This window comes from Peromyscus californicus, unplaced genomic scaffold (genome assembly GCF_007827085.1).
Source record: "Peromyscus californicus insignis strain IS unplaced genomic scaffold, ASM782708v3 Scaffold_9__1_contigs__length_137607984, whole genome shotgun sequence".
Lineage (NCBI taxonomy): Eukaryota > Metazoa > Chordata > Mammalia > Rodentia > Cricetidae > Peromyscus > Peromyscus californicus.
In genome coordinates, this window is record NW_026294617.1 from 39306028 (window position 1) to 39331519 (window position 25492).

Sequence of the window (25492 nt, forward strand, 5' to 3'; positions counted from 1 at the left end):
AAATATACAAGCAAATACAATGTTTTAATATAGGTACATTTCCAAACATGTTTAATGCTCCTCAAGAAAACTGGTATAATAGGAAACAATAGCAGACATAGTTTAAGCACATCACTAATGTGTTTATCATTTAACAAATACAGATATGGATGCCAGTGTGTTTCTATTATTCAATTTGTGGGAGGCACTGGATAATATGTTATAATTTATTATAGAAAGGTTATTATTAGTCACAATTATTTCTAAGAACCATGGCAGTCAAATATAAGCAGCTTTTTTTTCCCACCCCATGGAACCTTCTCTAAAATCGACCACATACTTGGCCACAAAACAAATCTAAACAGATACAAAACAATTGGAATAACCTCCTGTGTTCTATCAGACCACCATGGTCTAAAGTTGGATTTCAACAACAACAAAAACTACAGAAAACCTACAATCTCATGGAACTGAATAATACCCAACTGAATCACCAATGGGTTAAGGAAGAAATAAAGAAAGAAATTAAAGACTTCCTAGAGATCAATGAAAATGAAGACACCACATATCCAAACATATGGGACACTATGAAAGCAGTACTAAGAGGGAAATTCATAGCACAAAATGCCCACATAAATAAGTTGGAGAAATCTCACACTAGTGACTTAACAGCACACCTGAAAGATCTAGAACAAGAAGAAGCAAAGTCTCCCAGGAAGAATAGACGCCAGGAAATTATCAAAGTGAGAGCTGAAATCAATAAAATAGAAACAAAGAGAACAATACAAAAAATTAATGAAACAAAGAGTTGGTTCTTTGAGAAAATCAACAAGATAGACAAGCCCTTATCCAAAACTAACCAAAAGACAGAGAGAGAGCATCGAAATCAACAAAATCAGAAATGAAAAGGGGGACATAACAACAGACATTGAGGAAATCCAGAGAATCATCAGGTCATACTTCAAAAACCTCTATTCCACAAAACTGGAAAACCTAAAAGAAATGGATAACTTTCTGGATAGGTGCCACATACCTAAGTTAAATCAAGACCAGATAAACTATTTAAATAGTCCAATAACCCCTAACAAAATAGAAAGAGTCATTAAAAGTCTCCCAACCAAAAAAAGCCCAGGACCAGATGGTTTCAGCGCAGAATTCTACCAGATCTTCAAAGAAGAGTTAATACCAATACTCTCTAAATTGTTCCACACAATAGAAACAGAAGGAACATTACCAAACTCCTTCTACGAGGCTACAATTACCCTGATTCCTAAACCAAACAAGGATACAACAAAGAAAGAGAACTACAGACCGATCTCCCTCATGAACATTGATGCAAAAATACTCAATAAAATACTGGCAAACAGAATCCGAGAACACATCAAAACAATTATCCAACATGATCAAGTAGGATTCATTCCAGGGATGCAAGGGTGGATCAACATACGAAAGTCCGTCAATGTAATACACCATATAAACAAACTCAAAGAAGAAAACCACATGATCATCTCACTGGATGCAGAAAAGGCATTTGACAAAATCGAACACCCCTTCATGATAAAGGTCATGGAGCGATCAGGGATACAGGGAACATACCTAAACATAATAAAGGCAATTTACAGCAAGCCAACAGCCAACATCAAATTAAATGGAGAGAAACTCAAAGTAATTCCACTAAAATCAGGAATGAGGCAAGGCTGTCCGCTCTCCCCATACTTATTCAATATAGTACTTGAAGTTCTAGCCAGAGCAATAAGACAACATAAGGAGATTAAGGGGATACAAATTGGAAAGGAAGAAGTCAAGCTTTCCCTATTTGCAGATGACATGATAGTATACTTGAGCAACCCCAAAGATTCCACCAAGGAACTGATACAGCTTATAAACACCTTCAGCAACATAGCAGGATACAAGATCAACTCAAAAAAATCAGTAGCCTCCTATATACAATGGACAAAGAAGCAGAGAAGGAATTCAGAGATACATCACCCTTTACTATAGCCACAAATGACATAAAATACCTTGGGGTAACACTAACCAAGCAAGTGAAGGACCTATATGACAAGAACTTTAAGTCCCTGAAAAAAGAAATTGAAGAAGATGTCAGAAAATGGAAAGATCTCCCATGCTCATGGATAGGCAGGACTAACATATTAAAAATGGCAATCTTACCAAAAGCAATCTACAGATTCAATGCAATCCCCATCAAAATACCAACACAATTCTTCACAGACCTGGAAAGAATAATACTCAACTTCATATGGAAAAACAAAAAAACCCAGGATAGCCAAAGGAATCCTGTACAATAACACAACCTCTGGAGGCATCACGATCCCTGACTTCAAGCTCTACTATAGAGCTACAGTAATAAAAACAGCTTGGTACTGGCATAAAAACCGACATGTGGACCAATGGAATCGAATTGAAGACCCTGACATTAATCCGCACACCTATGAACATATAATTTTTGACAAAGAAGCCAAAAGTGCACAATGGAAAAAAGAAAGCATCTTCAACAAATGGTGCTGGCAAAACTGGATATCAACATGTAGAATGTTGCAAATAGATCCATATCTATCACCGTGCACAAAACTTAAGTCCAAGTGAATCAAGGACCTCAACATAAATCCAGCTACTTTGAACCTGTTAGAACAGAAAGTAGGAAGTAGTCTTGAACGCATTGGCATAGGAGACCACTTCCTAAATAGAACACCAGTAGTACAGACTCTGAGAGAAACAATCAATCAATGGGACCTCTTGAAACTGAGAAGCTTTTGTAGAGCCAAGGATATGGTCAACAAGGCAAGGTGACAGCCTACAGAATGGGAAAAGATCTTCACCAACCCCACATCTGACAGAGGACTGATATCCAGAATATATAAGGAACTCAAGAAATTAGACATTAAAATGCCCAACAGTTCAATTAAGAAATGGGCTATAGAACTAAACAGAGAATTCTCAACAGAGGAAACTCAAATGGCTGAAAGACATTTAAGGAATTGCTCAACACCCCTAATCATCAGGGAAATGCAAATCAAAACAACTCTGAGATACCATCTTACGCCTGTCAGAATGGCTAAGATCAAAAACACTGAAGACACCTTATGCTGGAGAGGATGTGGAGCTAGGGGAACTCTCCTCCACTGCTGGTGGGAATGCAAGCTTGTACAACCACTTTGGAAATCAATATGGCGCTTTCTTAGAAAATTGGGAATCCATCTCCCCCAAGATCCAGCTATACCACTCTTGAGCATATACCCAAGGAATGCTCAACCACACCATAAGAGCACTTGTTCAGCTATGTTCATATCAGCATTGTTTGTAATAGCCAGAACATGGAAACAACCTAGATGCCCTTCAACTGAAGAATGGATAAACAAAATGTGATACATATACACAATGGAATACTACTCAGCAGAGAAAAACAATGACATCATGAGGTTTGCAGATAAATGGATGGATCTAGAAAAAATCATCCTGAGTGAGGTAACCCAGACTCAGAAAGACAAACGTGGTATGTACTCACTCATAGCAGGATACTAGATGTGGAACAAGGATGATTTGTCTGCTACTCACATCACCAGGGAGGCTACCTGGAAAACAGGACCCCAAGAAAGACACAGGGATCGCCCAATGACAGAGAAATGGAATGAGATCTACATGAACAGCCTGGACATGAGTGGGGGTAGTGAAAGGCGAGGGTCGAGGGAAAGAGAGCTTGGGGGAGCGGGAGATCCCAGCTGGATCAACAACAGAGAGGGAGAACAAGGAATAGGAGACCATGGTAAATGAAGACCACATGAGAATAGGAAGAAGCAAAGTGCTAGAGAGGCCCACAGAAATCCACAAAGATACCCACACAACAGACTGCTGGCAATGGTCGAGAGACAGCCCAAACTGACCTACTCTGGTGATGGGATGGCCAAACACCCTAATTGTCATGCTAGATACCTCATCCAACTACTGAGGGATCTGGATGCAGAGATCCATGACTAGGCCCTGGGTGGATCTCTGGGAGTCCAATTAGCGAGAATGAGGAGGGTTAATATGAGCGAGAATTGTTGAGACCAAGGTTGGATAAAGCACAGGGACAAATAGCCAAATGAATGGAAACACATGAACTATGAACCAATGGCTGAGGGGTCCCCACTGGATCAGGCCCTCTGAATGAGTGAGACTGTTGATTGGCTTGATCTGTTTGGGAGGCATTCAGGCAGTGGGACCGGGTCCTGTGCTCATTGCATGAGTTGGCTGTTTGAAACCTGGGGCCTATGCAGGATTGCTTGGCTCAGTCTGGGAGGAGGGGACTGGACCTACCTGGACTGAGTCTACCAGGTTGATCTCAGTCTGTGGGGAAGGCTTTGCCCTGGAGGAGATGGGAATGGGGGGGGGGGGCTGGGGGGAAGGTGAGGGAGGCGGGAGGGGGGAGAACAAGGGAATCCGTGGCTGATATGTAGAACTGAATTGTATTGCAAAATAAAAAAAAAAGGAAAAAAATATAAGCAGCTTAAAATGTACATCTCTGGTTCACACATTTGATCAAGTAATTCTATTGCTGTCCTACTTAGAAGTCAGATTTTCAGGGCAAGAAGAACCCTTGGAATGAGAACATTGTTGAGTTACAAGCTGTGGGAATTTAAAGATATAAAGGGTCAAAGAACCAAATTCCACAGGACATGGAAGCACAGCAACTATGAAGCATAAACAAAGAAAGACTTCAAAAATTAAAGTGAAAATGTAAGATAATAATGTATTTAAATGATTTGTATAAAATTTCAGATATTACTGAATGATTTTAGCCATGTGAATCCTATTATTGTTAACAACATTAAAAATTGTTCCAATATATAACTGCTTATTAAAAATGGCATTTTGAATGATATTTATTGTGGATATTCTTGAGAGTTTCAATTTTTAGCCTGTAACATTATATCTCTGGGATTTGAAATCTCAGAGGAAATATGCAAGTCCAAAAGGATACTTTATAATTAAGTCTGTGTGATAAACTCCATTCCAGAATTTGGAAGGCCCTGTATCCCAGGGGCTCCCACATCAGTCTTGACCTCTGGTATGTAGGAACTGTCAGTGACCCCTGTGCACACACATGTAGACATGACTTTATAAAAATCAAAACAAGCTTTTTTGAAATATCTTGCTAATTTATCATATCCCTGAATGTCCTTTTTTTTTTTTGGTTTTTTCGAGACAGGGTTTCTCTGTGTAGCTTTGCGCCTTTCCTGGGACTCACTTGGTAGCCCAGGCTGGCCTCGAACTCACAGAGATCCGCCTGCCTCTGCCTCCCGAGTGCTGGGATTAAAGGCGTGTGCCGCCGCCGCCGCCACCGCCGCCGCCGCCGCCACCACCATCCGGCTCCTTATGTTTTAAAACTGAAGAATATCTAAGATATTTTTGTAAGGACACCAAGGGGTAGAATGATGTATGGTTCATGCTCTTAACATCTTTTAGTACATAATAAGTTTAGGCTTGACTTTGAGAAAAACAGAAAATCCCAAAGCATTTATTCCCTGTTTTCATTAAATAGTATCTTCAAATAGATGGTCCAGGAAATTCTTAAAGATGGGTTTAATTTTGCCCAAGTTGAAGAGTAGTCATTCTTTAAAATAGCACACAGTTCCTAACTGATACATCTACAACACAACTCCTGCACCCAAGCCCCAGGGATCATTGTGGAAGAAAGCGCAGGAAGATTGTAAGAGCCAGAGGAACAGCCAGTTCTGTGAGATTGTGCTTCCTAGAAATGCCAGATGCTACACCCATAAAGCCTCACCACCATGACTGCCTAAACATGAAATGAACAAGCACAAGAACAATAGATACACATGAAATTGATGGGGAAAGCCCATGAGGTTTCAACCCTACAAAGAATACAGACTAAAGAATGCAGAGAGTATGAGAAAATCTTCTCCATGGAGGAGCACACCAACCAGTTATTCAATATCAGATAGTCAGCACCGAAAACATGCATATAAATAACACTATACAGATTGAGAAGGGTAGAGTTATGTACTTAGGAATATATATGCAAATGTACATGTACATACACACACGCATGCACACACGCATGTATATATGCATGTATATAACAACAAGTAATGAGAATAAGAGGTCATGGTTTTAAAAAAAAGAGGGTTCTGTGGGAGGATTTAGATGGATGAAAGAGAAAGGGAGAGAGAGATGTAATTTTATTATGATACAAGAAAAATAAATAAATGGAACAGGGTTGACTCTGGCCCTGATAAGGTCCCCTGTTCTAAGTGTGTGTGGTGGAATTGACTGCTTTGACAGACAAGCGCAAAGAATAATGTTTTGGAAACAATTCCTCTCTTAGATGTGAACCTTTAAAACACCAATAGTGCAACATCTTTTTGTTCTGGTTCACAGAGGCAAACCTGTGAGGAAGGTGTCCCATGTCCTTGACTATGAAGTCCACTTATGAGAATGAGATTCAGGACACTTTTGGAACACGCATGCTTCGTATCAGTATTGTTAGCTTTTAACTCATTTCAGTGAAAGAGTCTACTGTGAGCACTAAGGAGACTAAGGAACTTTCCAGTAATCATTTCTGTAAGGATTTCATTACCATCCTTTTCAAGAAACATTTGTCTCATGACTCTAAGGGGTAAATAAGGCAGGGGAGGAAAGAAACATGCTGGGTGGTTTTTTTTTTTTTTTTTTATTGCTAAGCTTGGAGCTTTTAAAGTTAGACCCTCCTGTGCAGACAAAGCAAAGTACTTTTACAAGTCAATTTTGTGTTTGCTAAAGTATTTAGTTTCTGACATAATAGGTTTTCAAGTGCACAGTGGTTTAAAATATGGTGGTTTCTTGCATGTGTATTATATATATATATATATATATATATATATATATATATATATATATATATATATATATATATATATATATCTTTGACCACATAGGTGTGTGCATGCCATATTTCTACTAGCTATGTGTGTGTGTGTGTGTGTCATATGAGGGCATGTCAGTGATGTTTAGTTGCAAGTTCAAGGACTTATGGTGTGGTTTGTTGATAAATGCTTAACAGCCATGCCTGTGAAAAGTATGGTTTGGAAGTACAGTGGAATTAAAGTGCCCATGAATGGTTCCGACTCCACTTGGATTGCTTTATGCCTAATGTGGGCCAGGCAAGGAGTGACTGAAGCTGACATTGCAGAAAGTGCAGTGGGTACAGACAAGAACATGAGGAATCTCGATGAAAATCTGTGTCCACCAAACAAATGGGAAACCTAATCTGTCTACCTAGTATAGTAACACATGAAGTTTTTAGATAACACCACTCCAGTTAAAACAGACACCACAAAAATGCCTGGTTGGTCCAGCATTGCCCACAGCAGAAAAAGGCTGAGGGCTGAGCCCAGCTTTACATAGTTGTCTGCCTGTAGTGAGTACCACAGCAGCCCAAGCAGTTTGGTGTCAAAGACATCTAATATGAACAAGGCACCACCTTGATTCTCTGCTGGAGTGGCATCACAAAAAACTTACAGAGTAGAGAATCATCGAGACCTTTACCACTATGCAGTACTGATGAGCTGTTCTCCATCACAATGTCAGCCTGTGTTCTCCAAGGGCAGCAGCAATGATCCAGAATGAGTAAAAACATATGCAATACAGATCTGACAAAGGTCTAATATGTGAAATATGTAAGTAACCCCCAAAATTTAGTAGTCAAAATAACGCACATAATTTGTCTTGAATAAAAAATAGTCATATATACAGGTGATAAAAGAATGACTCTTATGATTTGAGAAATCTCAATACTCATATTAAGTTGCACAACTCCAATCCCAGCAATTGAGAGTCTGAGACAGGAGGTAGAGGAGTTCAAAGCCAACCTGTATTACATACTGAAAAATGTCTAAAAATATGGTCAAGTTAGAACATGGACAGTCATTTCACTAAAAAAAGACATGCAAAAGGAAACTAACTATATAAAATGTATTTGGTTAAATATATTTCCAAGGAGTTGAAAATAAAATTAGAGAAGCACTAGATGCTGTTGAAGGTGTAGAGAAACTTGGAGAATCATACACTCTGGTGAAAAAATAAAGCGATACCTCCACATCCAGTTCCTACAGCACTGAATGTGATGCCTTCATACAGCCCTCAAGGTTCAAACTCAGGTATTTACCCTGGAGAAATAAAAACTTCCATGTACAGAGAAACCTATATGCAAGTGGTTGTAGCAACTTCATTCTTACTAGCTCCAAACTGGAAACATCTGGAAACAACCCAGATGTCCTTCAACTGTTGAATAAATAGTTAAAATGAACTTTTGTATATACATGCCATTGAACAGTCCTCAACCTTAAAAATGAATGAATGAATTAGAAAATGCAACCACAGAGCTGTATCCCCAGAGAATCGCAAAGTCCTAGAAGACTGCATGCTTCATAATTCATGCTTAAATTATAGAAATGGATATCATATTACAAAGATTTAAGGATATGGGACACTGAGGCATGGCCAGAATACAGAAGGGCAGCATCCTGGTCCTCGGGATGACAAAAGTGCCGTGTCCTAAGTAAGTCTGTCAGGGTGAATCAACAGCTTTGCAGGACTGGACCAGGGGGACCGTAAAGGACACCTGTGGCTTCTCTCAGTTGTTTCGTATGACTACTGGTGACATCATAATTATCCCCAATAAAACACTTAATATTAGAATGTGACCAGAGCGCACACAACGAAGCAGAATTACACAAATGAAACACATTTGTGAGCAATACCCGTACTGTTTGTTGTCACAATCTGAGTAGAAACCTCTTTGGCCACATTGATCTGTTCTCGACACTTACATTTTCTTCATCCTATACCTCGTTTACCCTTTTACTTTTGTACTCAACTTAGTGTTAGATGTTACATGGGGGTTTGATTATTGGAAGCAATAGGTGATTTTTATTTCTTCAGAATTAAAAACAATATCATTTTATAACAAATTTAGGACTTTGTCCTAATGGAACACCTATAAATAAGTTTTATAGTATGGATTGATGGCAAGTGTTAACAATTTCTTAAAGACATGGAATGCAAACTATAGTCAACAAAAAGGATATAAATTCTGGAAAAAAATCTTTCCCATTTGTGCAGATAAAACTTAACAGCTATGAAATAAATGAAGAATACTGTGATAATTAAATACTTAAACTACTGACACTGGTAAGAGAAAGTAAGCTATATGCCTTGAAATTTACATATTTTAGCAAATGTACTATTTATTTGATGTCAATGACATGCTTGCCCTTCCCATTGTCCACTGGACTGGCACACAGATCCAGCTTCCATACATATCAGTATACCTTTGATGTCCTGATTTCTGCTCCTTGCTGTGATCTCTTCCCCTCCCCGCTTGGTTTTAAATTCACAAAGTGGTAGAATATGTTAGAACATGTTCCCCTGCCTTCCCTGTTACACAAACCATCTGATAGACTGGGTTCCTGCTCTTCTTTGTATGCATGATTCTTCTCACTATTTAAAAAAAAAGACTTGTGTAATGAACAGAAAATAGCACTGTCCTTTCATTAGTCACAAACCCAAATACCACAAAATTAATTGTGCATAGCATTCTAATCAATGCCCTAGATTCCTTTAAGTTGTGACCCTATAAATCTAGAGTAAGAGAGTAAAGTTCATACTAAAAACATTAGTGAGCATTAAACCAGTCACTCATTATTTAGACCCTGATATTTTGTGAAATGTTTTAAACAAAAATTTCAGACATAATAAAATGACTAAAGCCACAGTAAGTGAATCAACTATGTTCAAACTGACCAGTAGTGAAAATCAAGGATTTTATTGTTGTTGTTAAATTCTAGCATAGTGGGCCAAATAGAAGCTAGACAAATTGTGTCTAACATGGAACCAAGTGTGGAGAAAGACTGTCCTCATACCTCTTGTTTGCCATCTGTCACTCAGCCCAAATTTGCTTCAAGTGCATAACAACAAAGACTCAATGATGATGGCAAGTTTTCAAAGTCAAATGTTAGATAATATTTAACTCAACAAATAACACAATGACACATTTGCTAGTAGAGACTGCAGAAAAGACAGCCACTTAGGAGAGTATTACATAAACTCGATTCTTTGAAACCCAAACAGTAACAGTACTGTGTTATAGACTAGCTGATGTGATACGGATGGACTGCAAAAGGAAACTTCACATTTGACAAGAGCATTGACAATTTGGCAAGGACTTGAATAGAAGAAGACAATTAATTCCTTGGGGTCACACACACAAAAAAAATACTTGCAGTTAGGGTTTGCATATGAGGGGACATTTGCTGTTTATCTTTCTGTACCTGAGTTACAACACTCAGTTTAATTTTTTCCTTTGAATTTCAATTCTTCTGTATAGGCAAGAAAGAGTCAGTTACATATAGGTGCTATGTGTGCTTGTCCATTCATCTGATTAGTGGGCATTCATCTGATTATGTTGAATACCTGCTCTGTAGTTCAGAGGCTACAGGTGGGGACCTACCATGATGGTTTTGCACAGTGGATATGCTGTCAAACTGCCTTCTAAACACTCATGTTTACACACTTCCATTTGTTCTATGGTCGGCCTTGGTTAAATAGCTTCTTTGTACACTGGGCAGTGGTCAATGAAGAGATTCATAACTGCTCAGAGTCCTGAGGATAAATTACTGGAAGTGCTTAGCCCTAAATGAGATATCAGTATCAACCCCCTTGCCAAGGCTCAGGAAATATCCCAGGAGACTAAGCAGAAATAATGTAAGAGCTAGAAGATGTCGAGGAGTGCTGCAGAAGGTTGTCTTCTGGACATGACATGACTATTGCACTCATGAACACAGCAGCTGTGATTATTTGAGCAGGATTGAGACCGGAGGAATTCCACATGGATGTGGGAGGAGCTTATGAAATCTCACCCCTAGTTGAGGAGCTACTGGTAGCTGATAGTGGCTGGGAGAGGGATCGTCATTTGTTTTGGTCAGTGTGGCCACTATAGGTTGCCCATGTTCTGATTCGTGACTCCACATTTAAGCACACACAGATAACAACAGTTGGATGCGGTGGGATATAGAAAGAGGGGTCATGAGATTGGAAGGAGACACATGAGAAGGGTCCCAGGAGAGAGGTGGGAGGGGATGGAATAAACATATATGAAATTCTTAATATATAGGAAAAAATTCTTGATGTTGGGTTTTATGCCTATGTGTACACTTATTTCCCATGACTTTAACTGGTTAGGAGACATGTCTTTGAATTTATTATTGAAAAGAAAGTGAAGAGTGAGATAAGTGATGAAATAGCACCTCAGGTATGAGAATAAAGTAGAAATTAAGAGAGAAAAGAGAGCTGTTTCTAGTCTCTGCCTTTTTCTTCAATCAGGAACCTAATCTCAATAAACAATTAATTGAGTCAACGTATACGAAATATAATAAAAATAAACAGAATAAGACAAAGCAGTTGAACAGCCAATTAGCAAATAAAATTTTTCAAATTTGAGGGTGCCACTCTCCTACCTTAATGAATCCAGCGCTCTTTGATCACGTTATGAGCATGTAATTTGATTTTAGACTTCACACAAATGTTTGGATTTCACAGATCTTGATTTCCATCAGGGAAGCAAGAAAATATTATTTGGGGGGACTAGGTGCTACTCGAACCTCTCACAACCATTTGCCTGGTGAAATCTGAATTTAAACTGGAAGGCAAAAGGTAAGTTCTTTGTGTTTCTCAGCACTAATACCAGAAGGACTCAGAATCAACTGTCACTAGATATTTTTGCAAATAGTACGTTTTAATTAAACAAAAAGCAATTATTTGAGTGGGACCTAGTGATACAAACCAATATTCTAGCTGCTTAGGAGACTGAAACAGAAAGATTGTAAATCCAAGGCTAACCTGGACAAGTTAGTAAGACCCTGTTCCAAAACCAAAACAAAACAAAGTAAAAAAAATAGGATGGAGGATATATCTCATTGGTATAGAGGGGTAAAGGGTTTACTTTGTCAAAAATGAGGTCTTGCATTCAACACTCCCAATAGTGCAAAAAAGGTGGGGGGCCACTAAGAGTATACCCCTACAATTCCAGTGCTTGTGACATAGAGGAATGAGAATAAAGATCTTAAGGCTAGTCTTGGCCTCATCCATAGGGAATGTAGATGAACCTGGGATATATGAGACTCTGGATTACAGCAGCTAAATAAAGTAAGTTTTAAAAATATGGAACTTCACACTATGAATGTAACTTTTTTTTTAAGATGAGGTTTTCTTGACTGGCCTTGAGCTCAATATATAAACCAAGATAGCCATAAACTCATAGAGATCCTTCTGCCTGTACCTTCTGAATGCTAGGATTGAAGTTGTATGCCACCATGTCCAGCTAATGTGACTCTCAAATGACAAGTTTTTATCTATTTTCCCTTTAGAGAAGAAATGGATATTTGCTCAGACAGAATTATAAATAGACTGTATTTCATGATAAAGTAAATTCAGCTAGTAGAGCAGGGTTGGTGTCTAAAAACTGCAAGAATATAGACATACCCTCCTCTACTGTATTCCCTTTGCTCTGATCTCTACAAAACCACTGTTAAATGAAGGCGTTCATCATCTTCTTAGGTTCATTTGACCCTTGGGGGTTGTTATGAATATTTCTCCTTAAGGATTTAGGGAAATTTTCTTGGCATGAATAATTTTCCTGGCTTGTTATCCGGTGAAAATGCTTGACCCTTAGGCCAACTGCTTTTCCATACAGACTGTTTTTATAATGAAAGAATGTATCTTGTAAGCATGCCCAGAGGCGTTGCTAACAGGACCATCACATAAACACTTCAATATTTTATCTTTGACTCTTGTTTATGTAAAATGCTCTGGGTTTTAGATGGAAAAATCTAATTCTTAAATTTGATAAATAATAAATCTTGTAAATAATTGCTAACTTTAATAGTATTCTTCAAAATTTATTTTATTAGAGAAAATCACATAAAATTACCATATTTATGGTAAAAAGTATTTAATAGCACTAATTTTACATTTTGACCTAGCAGTTTCTTCTTTTGTATGAGAGCCAGAGTAAGGCCTAATGCTCAGTTTGAAGAGAAAACACAAGCCCAGAAGGTCTGGCCCAGTCCTTAGTCAGCTGTGTGTTATGGGCAATGTATGTAAGTTTTGTTGGGCCTCAGTTTCTTCAGCTGAAAATTTGGGCATTCATAGTTTGCTCTGTACCACATTTTTGTGAATATAAAGGAATTGGTAGGTGGAGAAAATTGGTATGTGGCCCTAAAGACCACAGAAGACACATTGGGAATCATTGTCTTAGATGGAACTGGCATTTGATTTCTCTCTTCCCTCTGAATTTTTTTTTCTCTTGAATTCCCTGCTGAGTGAATTTGATTTTTTCCCCCTGTGGACTTCTGGTGCATGCTTACTGGACTTTCAAGCTTTATTTTCCTCTACTGTGAACATAGGGAGCTTTATGGAATGGAGTCCCTGCCCCTTCTGAACAAGGAAATCAGCTTAGGCAAGTTTGTTTCACAGCTCACACAGCCAGTAAAATGCAAAATCAGGACAAGGATTCAGTGATCTTCTTCCCTTGCTGGTTCTTAGAAGAACGTTTAAAATTAGCATGCCTGTGCCAAAACCAACAGCATTAAATCAAAGTTACCATTCAGAAGGAAGTTTGATTTATCAAAAATTTCTGTAATAATTAATCTTTAGCAAGCAACTATCACACACTGTATTGGTCAACAGGGCTAAGCCAATCTCCAATCTACAGTATAATTAATATATACACTTCTATGTAGACAAACATGCTTTCTAGGATTGTCACAAGTGTCCCTACTTTACAGACAGGAAAACTAAAAATGAATAGGTAGTGAGCTTCAATGTGTGACCTTGTTTCTATAAACAAAGAAAGCAAAACCCCAAAGTTTTTCCCTCTGAAATATTATATTCCTGAGAGACGTGTGCTCTCCTGGGCAGAATTTGCAGATCTAGTACAAAGGGAAATATTTGGCCCCTTGTTATAAAATTAATAAAAATTTAGAACAAGTATGTGACCACACTGTGTGGAATCAAGAGTGCAAAGTCTGTGTGCTGGACCTGGGAGGTGGCCCAGCAGCATGACAATAATCCTGTCCTGACTGGACAGACTCTTAGTCTGCTCTCTGTACCTGTGCTCTGTAACTCTGAGTAAGGCAGCATGGTAGGAAAAGAAGAGCAGTGTTCAGTCTGTTTATTATGTCTGCCTGGTTGTCAGCAGAGGGATCCTGAGGCAATGCCGCACTGGGCAGGACAGCAAAGGTATCAGGTTGCAGTCCCTCCTCTTGGAAAAAAAAGAGAAGTACAAACCACTTTTTTTTTGACTATCAGGATGTAGGGCAAAGAAACAGGAAGCTTTGGGGAACTCCAGGCACCCACAAAGGGGGAATCACCTTGCCCCCCTCATAACGGCAGTCAAAATTTATGAAATACTCTCTTGTACCTTTTCAGCTTGGAGGAGTCTGCCTAAGAGATGTCTGAAATGAACCAGCCTGACTGGCTACTCCAACACATTCTCTTTCTGAAAATGATACTCAAAAGTAATCTCTAGCCTTTTCCCTCTGTAAGTAGAAAATGCCTGTGATTATTTCTCAGACCCTAGCATGATCCTCAGTATAATCCCTATGATTCAGGTCAAGCCAACCAGGTGTTTACTTGAATATAAAACTGATGTAGCCCTGAGAAAAGGCCAGGTGTGTTTCCTGTCTGAAATGGTTGGTCGGCTCTTCCAGGTGCCTATTCAGGGCACCGACTGGGATGCGTCTACTGCCATCTCTTGAGATTGTCATTTTAAATAGTGCCTCTTTCCTTAATCCCTAGCCATTTGATGTACTTTTTTATGTCTCCTGAATTTAAGCATCGGAAATAAAATGGATACAATCAAAAGTTCTAGCAGTCTTTCAACAGCACATTGATTGGGTGCATGTTCAGACTGGCTTCCAAGGGTTCATGTTATAGTTCCCTCAGGATTTCTACGAAGCAGTTTAGTTATTGTATGCTTAATACAGACGTCACCAAAAATGTGAAAAGCAAGGAAAAAAGTGACTCCAACTATATATTAAACATAAAGTGTTTGCTATTCCTTATTATCTAAATGTGTGCACACACGTGGAAAGAAAGAATGCTTCTTTGCTGTTTTGGAAGTGCATACAATAATTTCTATTAGAGCGTTCTCAAGATGTCTCTGTTAAAAGTGTTTCCTGCGAAATGAGTCATCTGTTGCGTGTCTTCACTCTTCAAGAGCTCCTCTGCATGACTTGTAGATTTATCTGAATAAATTATCCCTGCCTTTTGAATTATTAATCTTGGCTGCATGATATGCAAATCAGACTGCACTGGCCGTGTCCAGCGACACAGCACTGGGTCAGAAGCTGTCTCCAGTTCCTGGCAGAGTTTCTGTCAAGAGAGAGGCTGTCAGCAGAATGGTAAGGGACACTATAGCCCATGCCTCCTGGACATACTAAGGAAGGCCAGGCTTTGTGGGGAGGGTTTCTTTTGAAAGTGGCTTGTGAGCTGAATGGTGCTCAGGGAAATCTTCTTAAGTAGATGTGAAGCAGCAAAGGGCAATGCAGTCACATCTGACTTTCACATCTGCTTCCAATGGCTCACACTAAATGCACTGATTTGGTGGTTAAATACTAAGTTTACTTTACTTTAAAAGGTCCACTGTATTTGATAATGCCTCAGCAAAAATAATTAGAATGATTTAAATAAATAAAAGTATTTACAGAAGAGGGGAACTATCTTGCACCGTGAAAAATAACTTACCAGGTAAATTTAAAGAAAAATATAATAAGGTGAATTTTAAATCATTGCAAACTTTAAATTTTGTATTTACATGTAGCAAAATGAGTGTATTCAAGAATAAGATTTTCTAAAGTCAAAAATTGAAGAAGTGATTGCTATTCTACTCACCAGAACTTTTCAAACTGTATAAGCTATTCTTTAACAATTTAATGAAAGATGTAACTTGATACATACTATAATTTTTAGTATTTCGGTGTCATTTGTGGAATATAGAAAAATGAAGTAATTCATGAGTACCAAATGCTTATATTTTTATACATGCAAATACAGTTTCATTTAAATTGTTTAATAATGAAAGTAACTTGTTAAAATATCTTTATTACTATGTAACTTTCTAGTGGCAGTTAAAATTTTAATTTCTGTTAGGCTCTCTATAATGGTCAAGGATATAGAAAAACTTTTTATTAGAATAGAGGGGATTTTTATTAATGTCAATTTTCTAAATTTCTGGTAAAGAGCATACATTATTTTTACATTTAGGAGAACTGATTATAGTGAATTTTCCATCAGTTCAAATTAAAAATGAATACTAATTGTCCCCTGCGAGTGCATTCAGCTTACTTGTAGCTTGTTAATTCTAACAGACTTGGTATTTGTGGGCTAAGAACTAATGATTTCACTTTAGTTATCAATGTTCTTTTTAAAGAACATGTTCTGTTATTGGTTCACTCGAATAAGTAACAGCATACTAGTCTGCTAGTCAGCATGTCCATTGCCTATAAACAGGATGGCTCCCAGAAAGTGAGAGGATAGTAATATTCCTTGAGAAATGCCCCTTGTATTGGGAGTTTTGCTTAAACGAACACACTTTGATTCTCTAATTTGTATAATTACGTCATAACAAAAACACACTCCAATATACACATTACTGAATTTGGAATACATTATTCTCAAAATAGTGTGTCCTCATGAAGTTGAATCAGCCTACAAATATTGGATAGCCTATCTCAAGAAAACCCTAACCTGTTAATATTATGAATGTGGAAAGGGCTATAAGAATGACTAATTGAAACATTTATATTAAAGAAATAGCTTATAAGACATCTTGAAAAGTAGAACTGCATTTTAACAAATAAAATTTCAGTAATATTAAAGTATAAAAATATTAGGACTGATTGGTTATTGAGAGCCGCTGGTAGTAAAAGTCCATGGAGTATACAGCAGTGACTTTGGGAGCAAACAATATAGGCTGGACCTATTATTGTTTCCATTAATTGGTTTAAATTTTTTCTGATGTTTTGCTATTTGTATCCACACTGTATTATGCAATTAATATGTACTTTATCCACACACTTTTGTTTTTGTTTGTTTAATTATTTCTTGTACTTTAGAGATTATATTATAATTACATTATTTTCCCCTTCCCTTTCCTCTCTCAAAACCTTCCTCTATACCCTTCCTTGCTCTCTTTCAAATTCATGGCCTATTTCTTCATTAATTGTTGTCACATGCATACATGAAAATGTATATTCCAAAATACGACCTATTCAGTCTATATAACATTATTTACAAAACAACTTCCAAAACAAAGACTTGGGGCTTATTGTGGAAGAGGGGGCATTGTTGTGGTAGACTGTAAGATTATAAGAGCAGAGAGTTTCCCGTGAGACTGTGTCTCCTAGTAATGGCAGAAGCTGAACCCACAAAGTCTCACCAACATGACTGCCAACACTGGGCTGAACAAAGACAATAGACATGCAGAAGTGGATAGGGAAAGACCACGAGTTCTCAACCCAAAAAAGAACTACAGTCAACTAAGGAATGTCCAGAGTGGGAGCAATAGTGTTACTCAGGGAAGAGCATACCAACTGTTTATCCAAAGCCACACAGTCAACCTGAATATAGACACTTTGAAAGTTGTGGAGGTAGTACTGGGTGTTTGTTCTTAAAGCAAGATTCACTCTGTGAGAAGCAAGACAAAAAGGTACAGATTAATAAATAAAAGTAATCAATTAATTTAGCCATTTATTTTCCTTAACTGGCCCTGGTAGTCTCTGTTTTTACTAAACCATCAGTCTTCAGACTTTCAAGATCACTGGAAAACAGAATTCTCTATCACTTCCACTTGTCCCCTGACTTGATGATTGGTAGCTACTGGCAGCTGGGCATCGAGTTGCACATGTCTTTGTGGATATATTTTCCATTCCATTTTGTGATCCATATAAATTACATAAACCCATGGCACTTCCTCAGCTTAAATGGGATCCGGTATAATCAGAGAAAGAGGAAGAGGAAATTTAAAATGAAACAAATGAGTTTCTTATCTCAAGGAAACTTTCTAATGTCTTAATTTTCATTTAATGCATGCACCAGCAAATCAGTATTTCCTACATGACATAATGATCACAAACTGAGTCTTGAAGAACTTCAACATTAAAGCCTAGACAAGTAAGGATTAGCTACAAAAGAGCTGGCAAATGAAGAAAAGGGAGAAAGAGATTGCAATGTTCTAGAAGGCAAGGAGGAAAAAGCTTCCAGACTCATGGCATTGAAAGCTGCAGCAGATTTGAGTCTAACAGTGAGAAACATTCATTGTCTAACGAGCCATGCATGTTTAAAAGTCCATATCCCTCCTTTTTTTTTGCTGTTTTTTAATTTTTGAAAATTTCACCCATAAGTACTACAGTTTCATCATTTCCCCCTCTGTCTCGCCCCCATCCAACTTCTCTTGTGTTCTTCCTTTCCTCAAATTCTTCTGTAGTTTTTAGTTAGACACACATATATACACACGGAAAGACATATATTTAGTGAATAGATACATACAAATATAGATACATAGATAGATGTATATGTATATGTATACATAACCCATCATTAAGTCCATCTAGTGTTGATTGTACATACACATGCTTAGAGGTGATCACTTGGGATTCAATAACACCAGGAGGCTCATCCCTAGAGAAAACTAATTTTCCCCTCTCCCAACAGTTGTGGATTGCCATTAACTCTTCATCTAAGGGTGGCTTCTTCTAAAATCTCTCCCATTCATACTGGCATCTCAACAGGTGTTGTCATAATGTAAGTCTTGTTTAGGCAGGCATTTTGTTGAGATTTTCTGCGTGCAACTTCCCTGCCATGTCTAGAAGACACTATTTCACAGGAGGCACCTGTTCCTCTACCTTTTAAGTCATTCTGCCCCCATTCCACAATGTTGTCTGAGCCTTAGGTTTAGAGGTTGTAGATGTACTGACTGGGGCTGGATAACCTACGGTTACTTATTCTCTAGGTTTACCAGTTGTGGATATCTGCAATAGTCTCCATCTGGGAAAAAAGGAACTTCTTTAATGAGGGGTGGAAGCTATTCTTATCTGACTGGACTGATGTACAGGGTCCATTTTTTAATTTTTTGTAATTTAAAAGTTTTGTGTTAATAACTATATGCATACTTTGGTGTATTTAAAAACTAAATAAGTATGGACAGACAGACAGATAGAACACAAAGATAAATCAAAGGAGAAATAACACAATAAAAGTGATCTGGAATCTTACCGCTAATTCTGGAGCCATTAGTATTTTGGTATATATCTTTTTAGAATTCTACATGTTTAGCAATTTCAGATTAAACTCTATGTAAATGTCTTAAATCCTTAAACCAATTCTTGAAGTTACATATTAAAGTTTGCTTTATACAAATATGTTTATAAATCAGAGGTCTCACTACCATAGTGACTGATTTTATATATATATAAATATAATATATATATTATGTGTGTCCTATTATATACAGGGTAAGCTTTTATGGTGAAGTAGATTGGTAGATCTCATTTTGTGGATTTACTATTTCTCTAGCCTTGGAGGAAGTATTTATGAAATTGCTTTATAAGCAGTCAGGTTCCGGCCCTCTCTATTCAGCATGCAATTCCAGACCACATACTATCTATTAGCCACTGTGCAGATGTAGAAGATAAGCAATGAACAAAACAACTTTGTAAAAACAGGTAAGACAAAATTTAATGGGTAAGGAAAGCATGCAGTGAGGGCACCTAGTTCATTTAGATTTGGTGGACAGACAGCCGACTCAGGGAAAGCATCTTTGAACTGGCATCTGAAAGAAGTACAGATAAAATATGTGGGCATGAGCGGGAAAGAGCAGTGAAGAGATGCAGGCGGGGCCAGGGCAGTGGGCCTGCTTTGTGCAGTCAGAGGGCAGGAGGAGGGCAGAGCTAGAACAGAGCGGGTGAGCTGAAGTGACTGCGGGGGCGGTGGGCAGACTGTAAGAATCCGGACTTCAGTCCTTGGAAGGATTTTAACACAGGATCTCAATGTGATTTGATTTTTGAGCTATAGATTTTTCAAGACTGGCTATTTGTGGAAAAGCTGAAATGAACAAGAGCCAGAAAAGGCATGAGGGTACAGCAGGAAAATATGACAACTGCTCTCTTCCGCAGACTGATGGGATTATATATAGTGAGCAACAGTGACAGATTTGAGAAATACATAGAAATTAAAGTCAACAAGGCTTGGTAGTTTGTTCTTGATGGAGATTAAATTGCGGCTGACTGTAAGGATTTCTGTAGTAAGCATTTGGATAAATGGAAAAAATATTTTACTGGTAAAGGTGCTTCAAGATTGGCTAACAAGATAGGATTTCTGAAGTCAGAGATGCCTGTAAGAAACGAATCCACAGCAATAGAATAAACTACTAGAATTCATTAGACAGATCTGAGATAGGTTACAAGTGTGGGAGTTGTTGTAGATAAATAGTCAATAAAGCTTGAACATGAATAACATCACCCAAGACGAGTGGAGAGAAGGGAGGTCAGAACTGAGACAGGACATCAGTATCTCACTCTTGAGCCACAAAAGATGCAGAAAGCACCCAGGAAGAGGAAAAGAAAGCCAGGATTCTGCCTTTTCACAAAAGGCAAATGAAGGGTGTATTCCTAACAATCTTACTGCAGGCTAATAAATCAACTGGCAAAAACTGACCACTGGATTGGTAAATGTGGTGGCTGTTTGAAGAACTCAGAGTCACAAACCAGATTAGGGAGTACTAGACAGAAAATGGGGTCCAGATGACAAAGCCCTTGGTGAGACATTTCCCCAGAAACCAAGCCTGAAGAGGAGGGCAACCTGGGATGCAGGGAAAGTCTTTAAACCTGGGACAAAATTTTCAGATTGATAGACAAGGGTGTTTAAGTGCTGGTAGGCAAGATACAGACGGATGGATCTAGAAATAAACCTGGAACATTGGGGATGTGACATCCAGTGTGTGGAAAAAGTCTGAAACATCCTGGAGAAAAGGAGTGATCCAAAGAGCAGGTGGACCTGAGAATGGGTGGCTCCAGAGCCAAAGAAGAAGACTCTCCATCTTGGTGAGCTAAGCAGCAAAGACAGCTGTCTGATGGTTGTGGTGAGCAGGGTGGAGTACCTGGAAAGACGTCTGAAAGCAGAAAGATATGAAATTAGAGACGTAATGAACTCTACTATCATCTACAGAGGAATTGAAAGTGAAAACACAATACTTGGTTCTCCAACGGTGTTTATGGGAACTGGCTCAGCATGAAGGCCTGAGGTGGTTGCCCAGTGCCCATGTTAAAAAGAGAGGTGGGTCATGGAAAACCCCAAGGCTGGAGAGGCAGAGACAGGAGGATCCCTGATGCTTTCTGAACAATTGTTCTAGCTGAATGGTGAGCTCCCGGTTCAGAGAGAAAGCCTGTCTCAACAAATCAGGGATTGCGTGAGGAAATATATGCTAACCTCTGGCCATCACATGTACAAATACATATGTGAACACAAAGGCACTTATACACATACACAACACACACACACACACACACACACACACACACACACACACACCTCACAAGAGTAACGATAAAATACTGATGTCATCTACAAATTTATGATGTGTTTTCATAAATAAAACACTGCCAAATTACCAGCAATAAACTTGAATAAAATTTGAATTTGCCAAAAGTAGATATATTTTATACATATCTTCCTCATAGAAAACTCTACTGAGTGTATAAAAGCTTCATATGAAAATAGGTCAGGTTATTTGTACTTACAATGAAATAATTATTTGGCTCTAACTAATACTCTGAAACCTGCTTAACAGGAAATTTTTAGAAAATTTTGTTTTCAACCTTGTTTTCTCTATTAGAAATAATTGGGATCTAATTTTTTTAAATCAACATATTTCCAGATTACTGAAGTCCTTGAAATATTCCAACTATAATGTAGCCTCATTGCTAGAGATTGAGAATTTATCAGAATATTGGAGGTTTGGATCAGTATTTACAGGGTCTTACTACAATGTTTTATTAGTTGGTGTGTTGCTGAGTTTAAAGGTCAAGGTGACATGACCTAGAATTACCTGGACATAGGTTCTCAATGAGAGACTGTCTACATTGAGTTGGCCTGTGAGTGACTGTCTTAATAAGTGATGTTGGAAATGCAGCCCACTGTAGATAGTACCATTTCCTAAAAATGTGGAGAAATCCAGCTGAGTAAAGCAAGCAAGGGAATGAACACACACACATTGATTTCGCTCTACTCTTGACTGTGTATGTGATGCACTAGTTGTTTTCCATGCTGTCATGGACTAGAAACGGAAACTGTGAGCTTAAATAAACTCTCCCTAAGCTACTTTTTTGTCAGGGCATTTTGTCTCAGCAAGAGAAATGAAACTAGAAAAGTTAGGAACGCGGCCTCAGCGAGGGCTCAGTCTGAGTGTTGTGCTCTCAAAATCCACAAGCTGGGACCTAATCGTACGGGATGGCAGAACTTCTGTGAAAGCAAAGGGTTTTGCTCTCATAATTTGGATAGTGCCTTTGTAACGGAGGATGAAGGGAGCTGCCATGCCCTTATGTCATTGCTAAGAGAATAGCGTGACACTGAATCTGCTGGCACTTTCTTCTTGTACTTCCCTAACTGTGCAAAGAAGTAAAATAGTTCTAGTGTTGCTAAATTGCCCACTACAAGATGTATTGCGATAGCCACAGGAATTGACTCAAATAGCATGATACTGAAGTTTCTACACTTCAATGAAATCCTTCCTCAAATGATTCTACTACCAGTCCCAACTTCATACTTGTATTAAATGAAGCAGTCCTTAGAAAGTGTTCAGCCCAATGCCTGCTGCCCTCTTAGCTTTCAAGACATGGTGACCATTGTTATTTCTAGGTTTCCAGTATCTTGTTTTAAATCTGAAGAAACTGTATTTTAAAGTGGAGTAATATGTTCTAAGTTTAATAAAATGAGAAAAAAATGTTTACTATATACAACTAGGTAAAAGCTATTCAAAAAGACAACTGTATCCAACAGCCCTACTCCATTTCCTGGGTTAGAGTTCAATTCAGTTTAACTCAGCAAAATTTGTAGAGATCTGTGTCTGGCCCTGAAGATACAAAGGTGAGTTAGAGTCATCTTCTTGCTTAATTAATCACTTTCTTTTACCTTTTTATTAAGCCCTCTTTTTGTTTCTGTGCTGAGCTCTGGCACGTGTTCTTCCTGTGTCTGGAAACAACTCTTCTTCTGGTAGAGATCTAGTTCTTATTTCCCAGACATCAAGCTGCACTCCATCCCAAAACTTGCTCACATTTTTATTATACTTATTATTTATGTATGTATTTACGTGTGTGTGTGTGTGTGTGTGTGTGTGTGTGTTTGTGTGTGTGTGTGTGTATGCTCATGCATGAGCATGCACATGTGTATATGAGCAGGCACAGGTGTGGAGGTCAAAGAACAAATTCCAGGAGTCAGTTTTTGTCTTCTAACATTTTAATTAGTACTCATTTTTGTTCATATCTATAATACAGCATCCAGTATATTTTTCCCAGGAAATCATCTATTGACTCACATTAGCCACCCTGCTCTACTCTTTGCTATCACACCCAGCGATAAGGATACAGTTTGAACATGTTCAATGAAGCCTTGTTGAAATAATATAGTTGCATACACATATAGTATTTGTGATTGCATACAGTGTACTAATGTGTACGAACATGTGCTTTTTTTTTTTTTTTTTTTTTTTTTTTTGAGACAGGGTCTCACTTCATAGCCCTGGTTTGTCTGAAACTCACTTTGTAGACTAGGTTGTCCTGGAACTCACAGAGATCTGCTTGCCTCTTCTTCCCAGCCCTGGTGTTAAAGGCATGCCCCATCATGCATGACTAATGTATGTATTCTTCACCAACTCTCCACAGTTAAGTGTTAGGTTTTCAATTAGTGTTCTACCATTTGTCCTTGGTCACAGTCTAGTGTTTGATCTTGTATTTCCTTTCTGCTTTAGTCACAGAATTCATCTTGTCAAAACTGGCTGGCTACAGAGAATATCCTGAAAAAGTACTACCTATCCACATTTTACGGGATGGAGTTCATTTTCGGGATGTTTGGGAATATCACCGTGGTGTTCGGGTACCTCTTCTGTCTGAAGAACTGGAACAGCAGCAACATCTATCTCTTTAACCTTTCCATCTCTGACTTTGCTTTCCTGTGCACCCTTCCGGTGCTGATAAGGAGTTATGCCAATGAGACCTGGATCTATGGAGATGTTCTCTGCATAGGCAACCGATACTTGCTTCATGCCAACCTCTACACCAGCATCCTCTTCCTCACTTTCATCAGCATCGATCGATACCTGCTCATGAAGTATCCTTTCCGAGAACACGTTCTGCAAAAGAAGGAGTTTGCCGTTCTAATCTCTTTAGCTGTCTGGGTCTTAGTGACCTTAGAAGTCCTACCCATACTCCCTTTCATAAATTCTGACCCAACAGACAAAGACTCCATCTGCAAAGACTACGCAAGTTCTGGAAACCCTAAATACAACCTCATTTACAGCCTGTGCCTGACTTTGCTAGGCTTCCTCCTTCCTCTCTCTGTGATGTGCTTCTTCTATTACAAGATGGTAGTCTTCCTAAGAATGAGGAGTAGGCAGCAGGTAACTGCCCTGCCGCTGGACAAGCCTCTGCGCCTGGTAGTCCTGGCAGTGGTGGTCTTCTCTGTACTCTTCACACCCTACCATATCATGCGCAATGTGAGGATCGCCTCACGCCTGGACAGCTGGCCACAGGGATGTTCACAGGAAGTCATCAAAACCTTGTACATCGTGACCCGGCCTCTGGCCTTTCTAAACAGTGCCATCAACCCCATCTTCTACTTTCTCATGGGAGACCACTTCAGAGAGATGTTGATTAGTAAGCTGAGACAGTATTTCAAGTCCCTTACATCCTTTAGGACATGAGCTGCTGGATGCTGGTCTTCACTCAGCTAAATTGCTCTGCAGCTGAGTTAAAACCAAGTAGACCACTATCTCCAGGCTTTAGCTCCTCTGTCACCCACAATGCTGGAGTACAAGCTGGGTCTTGACACCCAGCTAGTCTGTTTAAATAGGTATACATATATCAGAAGAATAGCTATCTGTCCTTATTTTAGGTTGTACCCAGAGTATGGGAAAATATGCATTAAAAAGTATTGATATCTTCACCTAAGAACTGAAAAAAGTGAACTAACGCTGTCAATGTTTAGGAGACTTAAGATTCAAAACTTTGTTAATTTTAAGAACTCTTCTCTCAGTGTAAAAGAAATAAAAGATAGCTAGATTATCATGCTACATGCATTTCATCATTGGCCAGGCTGATTATCATGGTTAGGAAATATTCTATGCTATTTTTATTCTTGTAATATTAAAACATTATGTGAAAAATAAATGGAACTCAATCTACAC

The 25492-nt window shown here is 38.5% G+C and overlaps 1 protein-coding gene across 1 annotated transcript; it reads left to right on the forward strand.

Moving 5' to 3' along the window:
- Nucleotides 1–17480: 17480 nt before the first annotated feature.
- On the forward strand, nt 17481–25111 carry Sucnr1 (succinate receptor 1). The gene is made up of 2 exons (XM_052731329.1): nt 17481–17687; nt 24059–25111. Exons 1-2 carry the CDS (start codon nt 17481–17483, stop codon nt 25007–25009), a joined length of 1158 nt encoding a protein of 385 aa, XP_052587289.1. The 3' UTR covers nt 25010–25111.
- The last annotated feature ends 381 nt before the right edge of the window (nt 25112–25492 follow it).

Bases quoted from the DNA above. Each gene is read 5' to 3' on its own strand.
- Sucnr1 (XM_052731329.1), top strand. From the start codon at position 17,481: ATGACTGCCAACACTGGGCTGAACAAAGACAATAGACATGCAGAAGTG. The intron at 17,688-24,058 runs GTAGTACTGGGT...TTTCTGCTTTAG, and splicing joins ACACTTTGAAAGTTGTGGAG to TCACAGAATTCATCTTGTCA.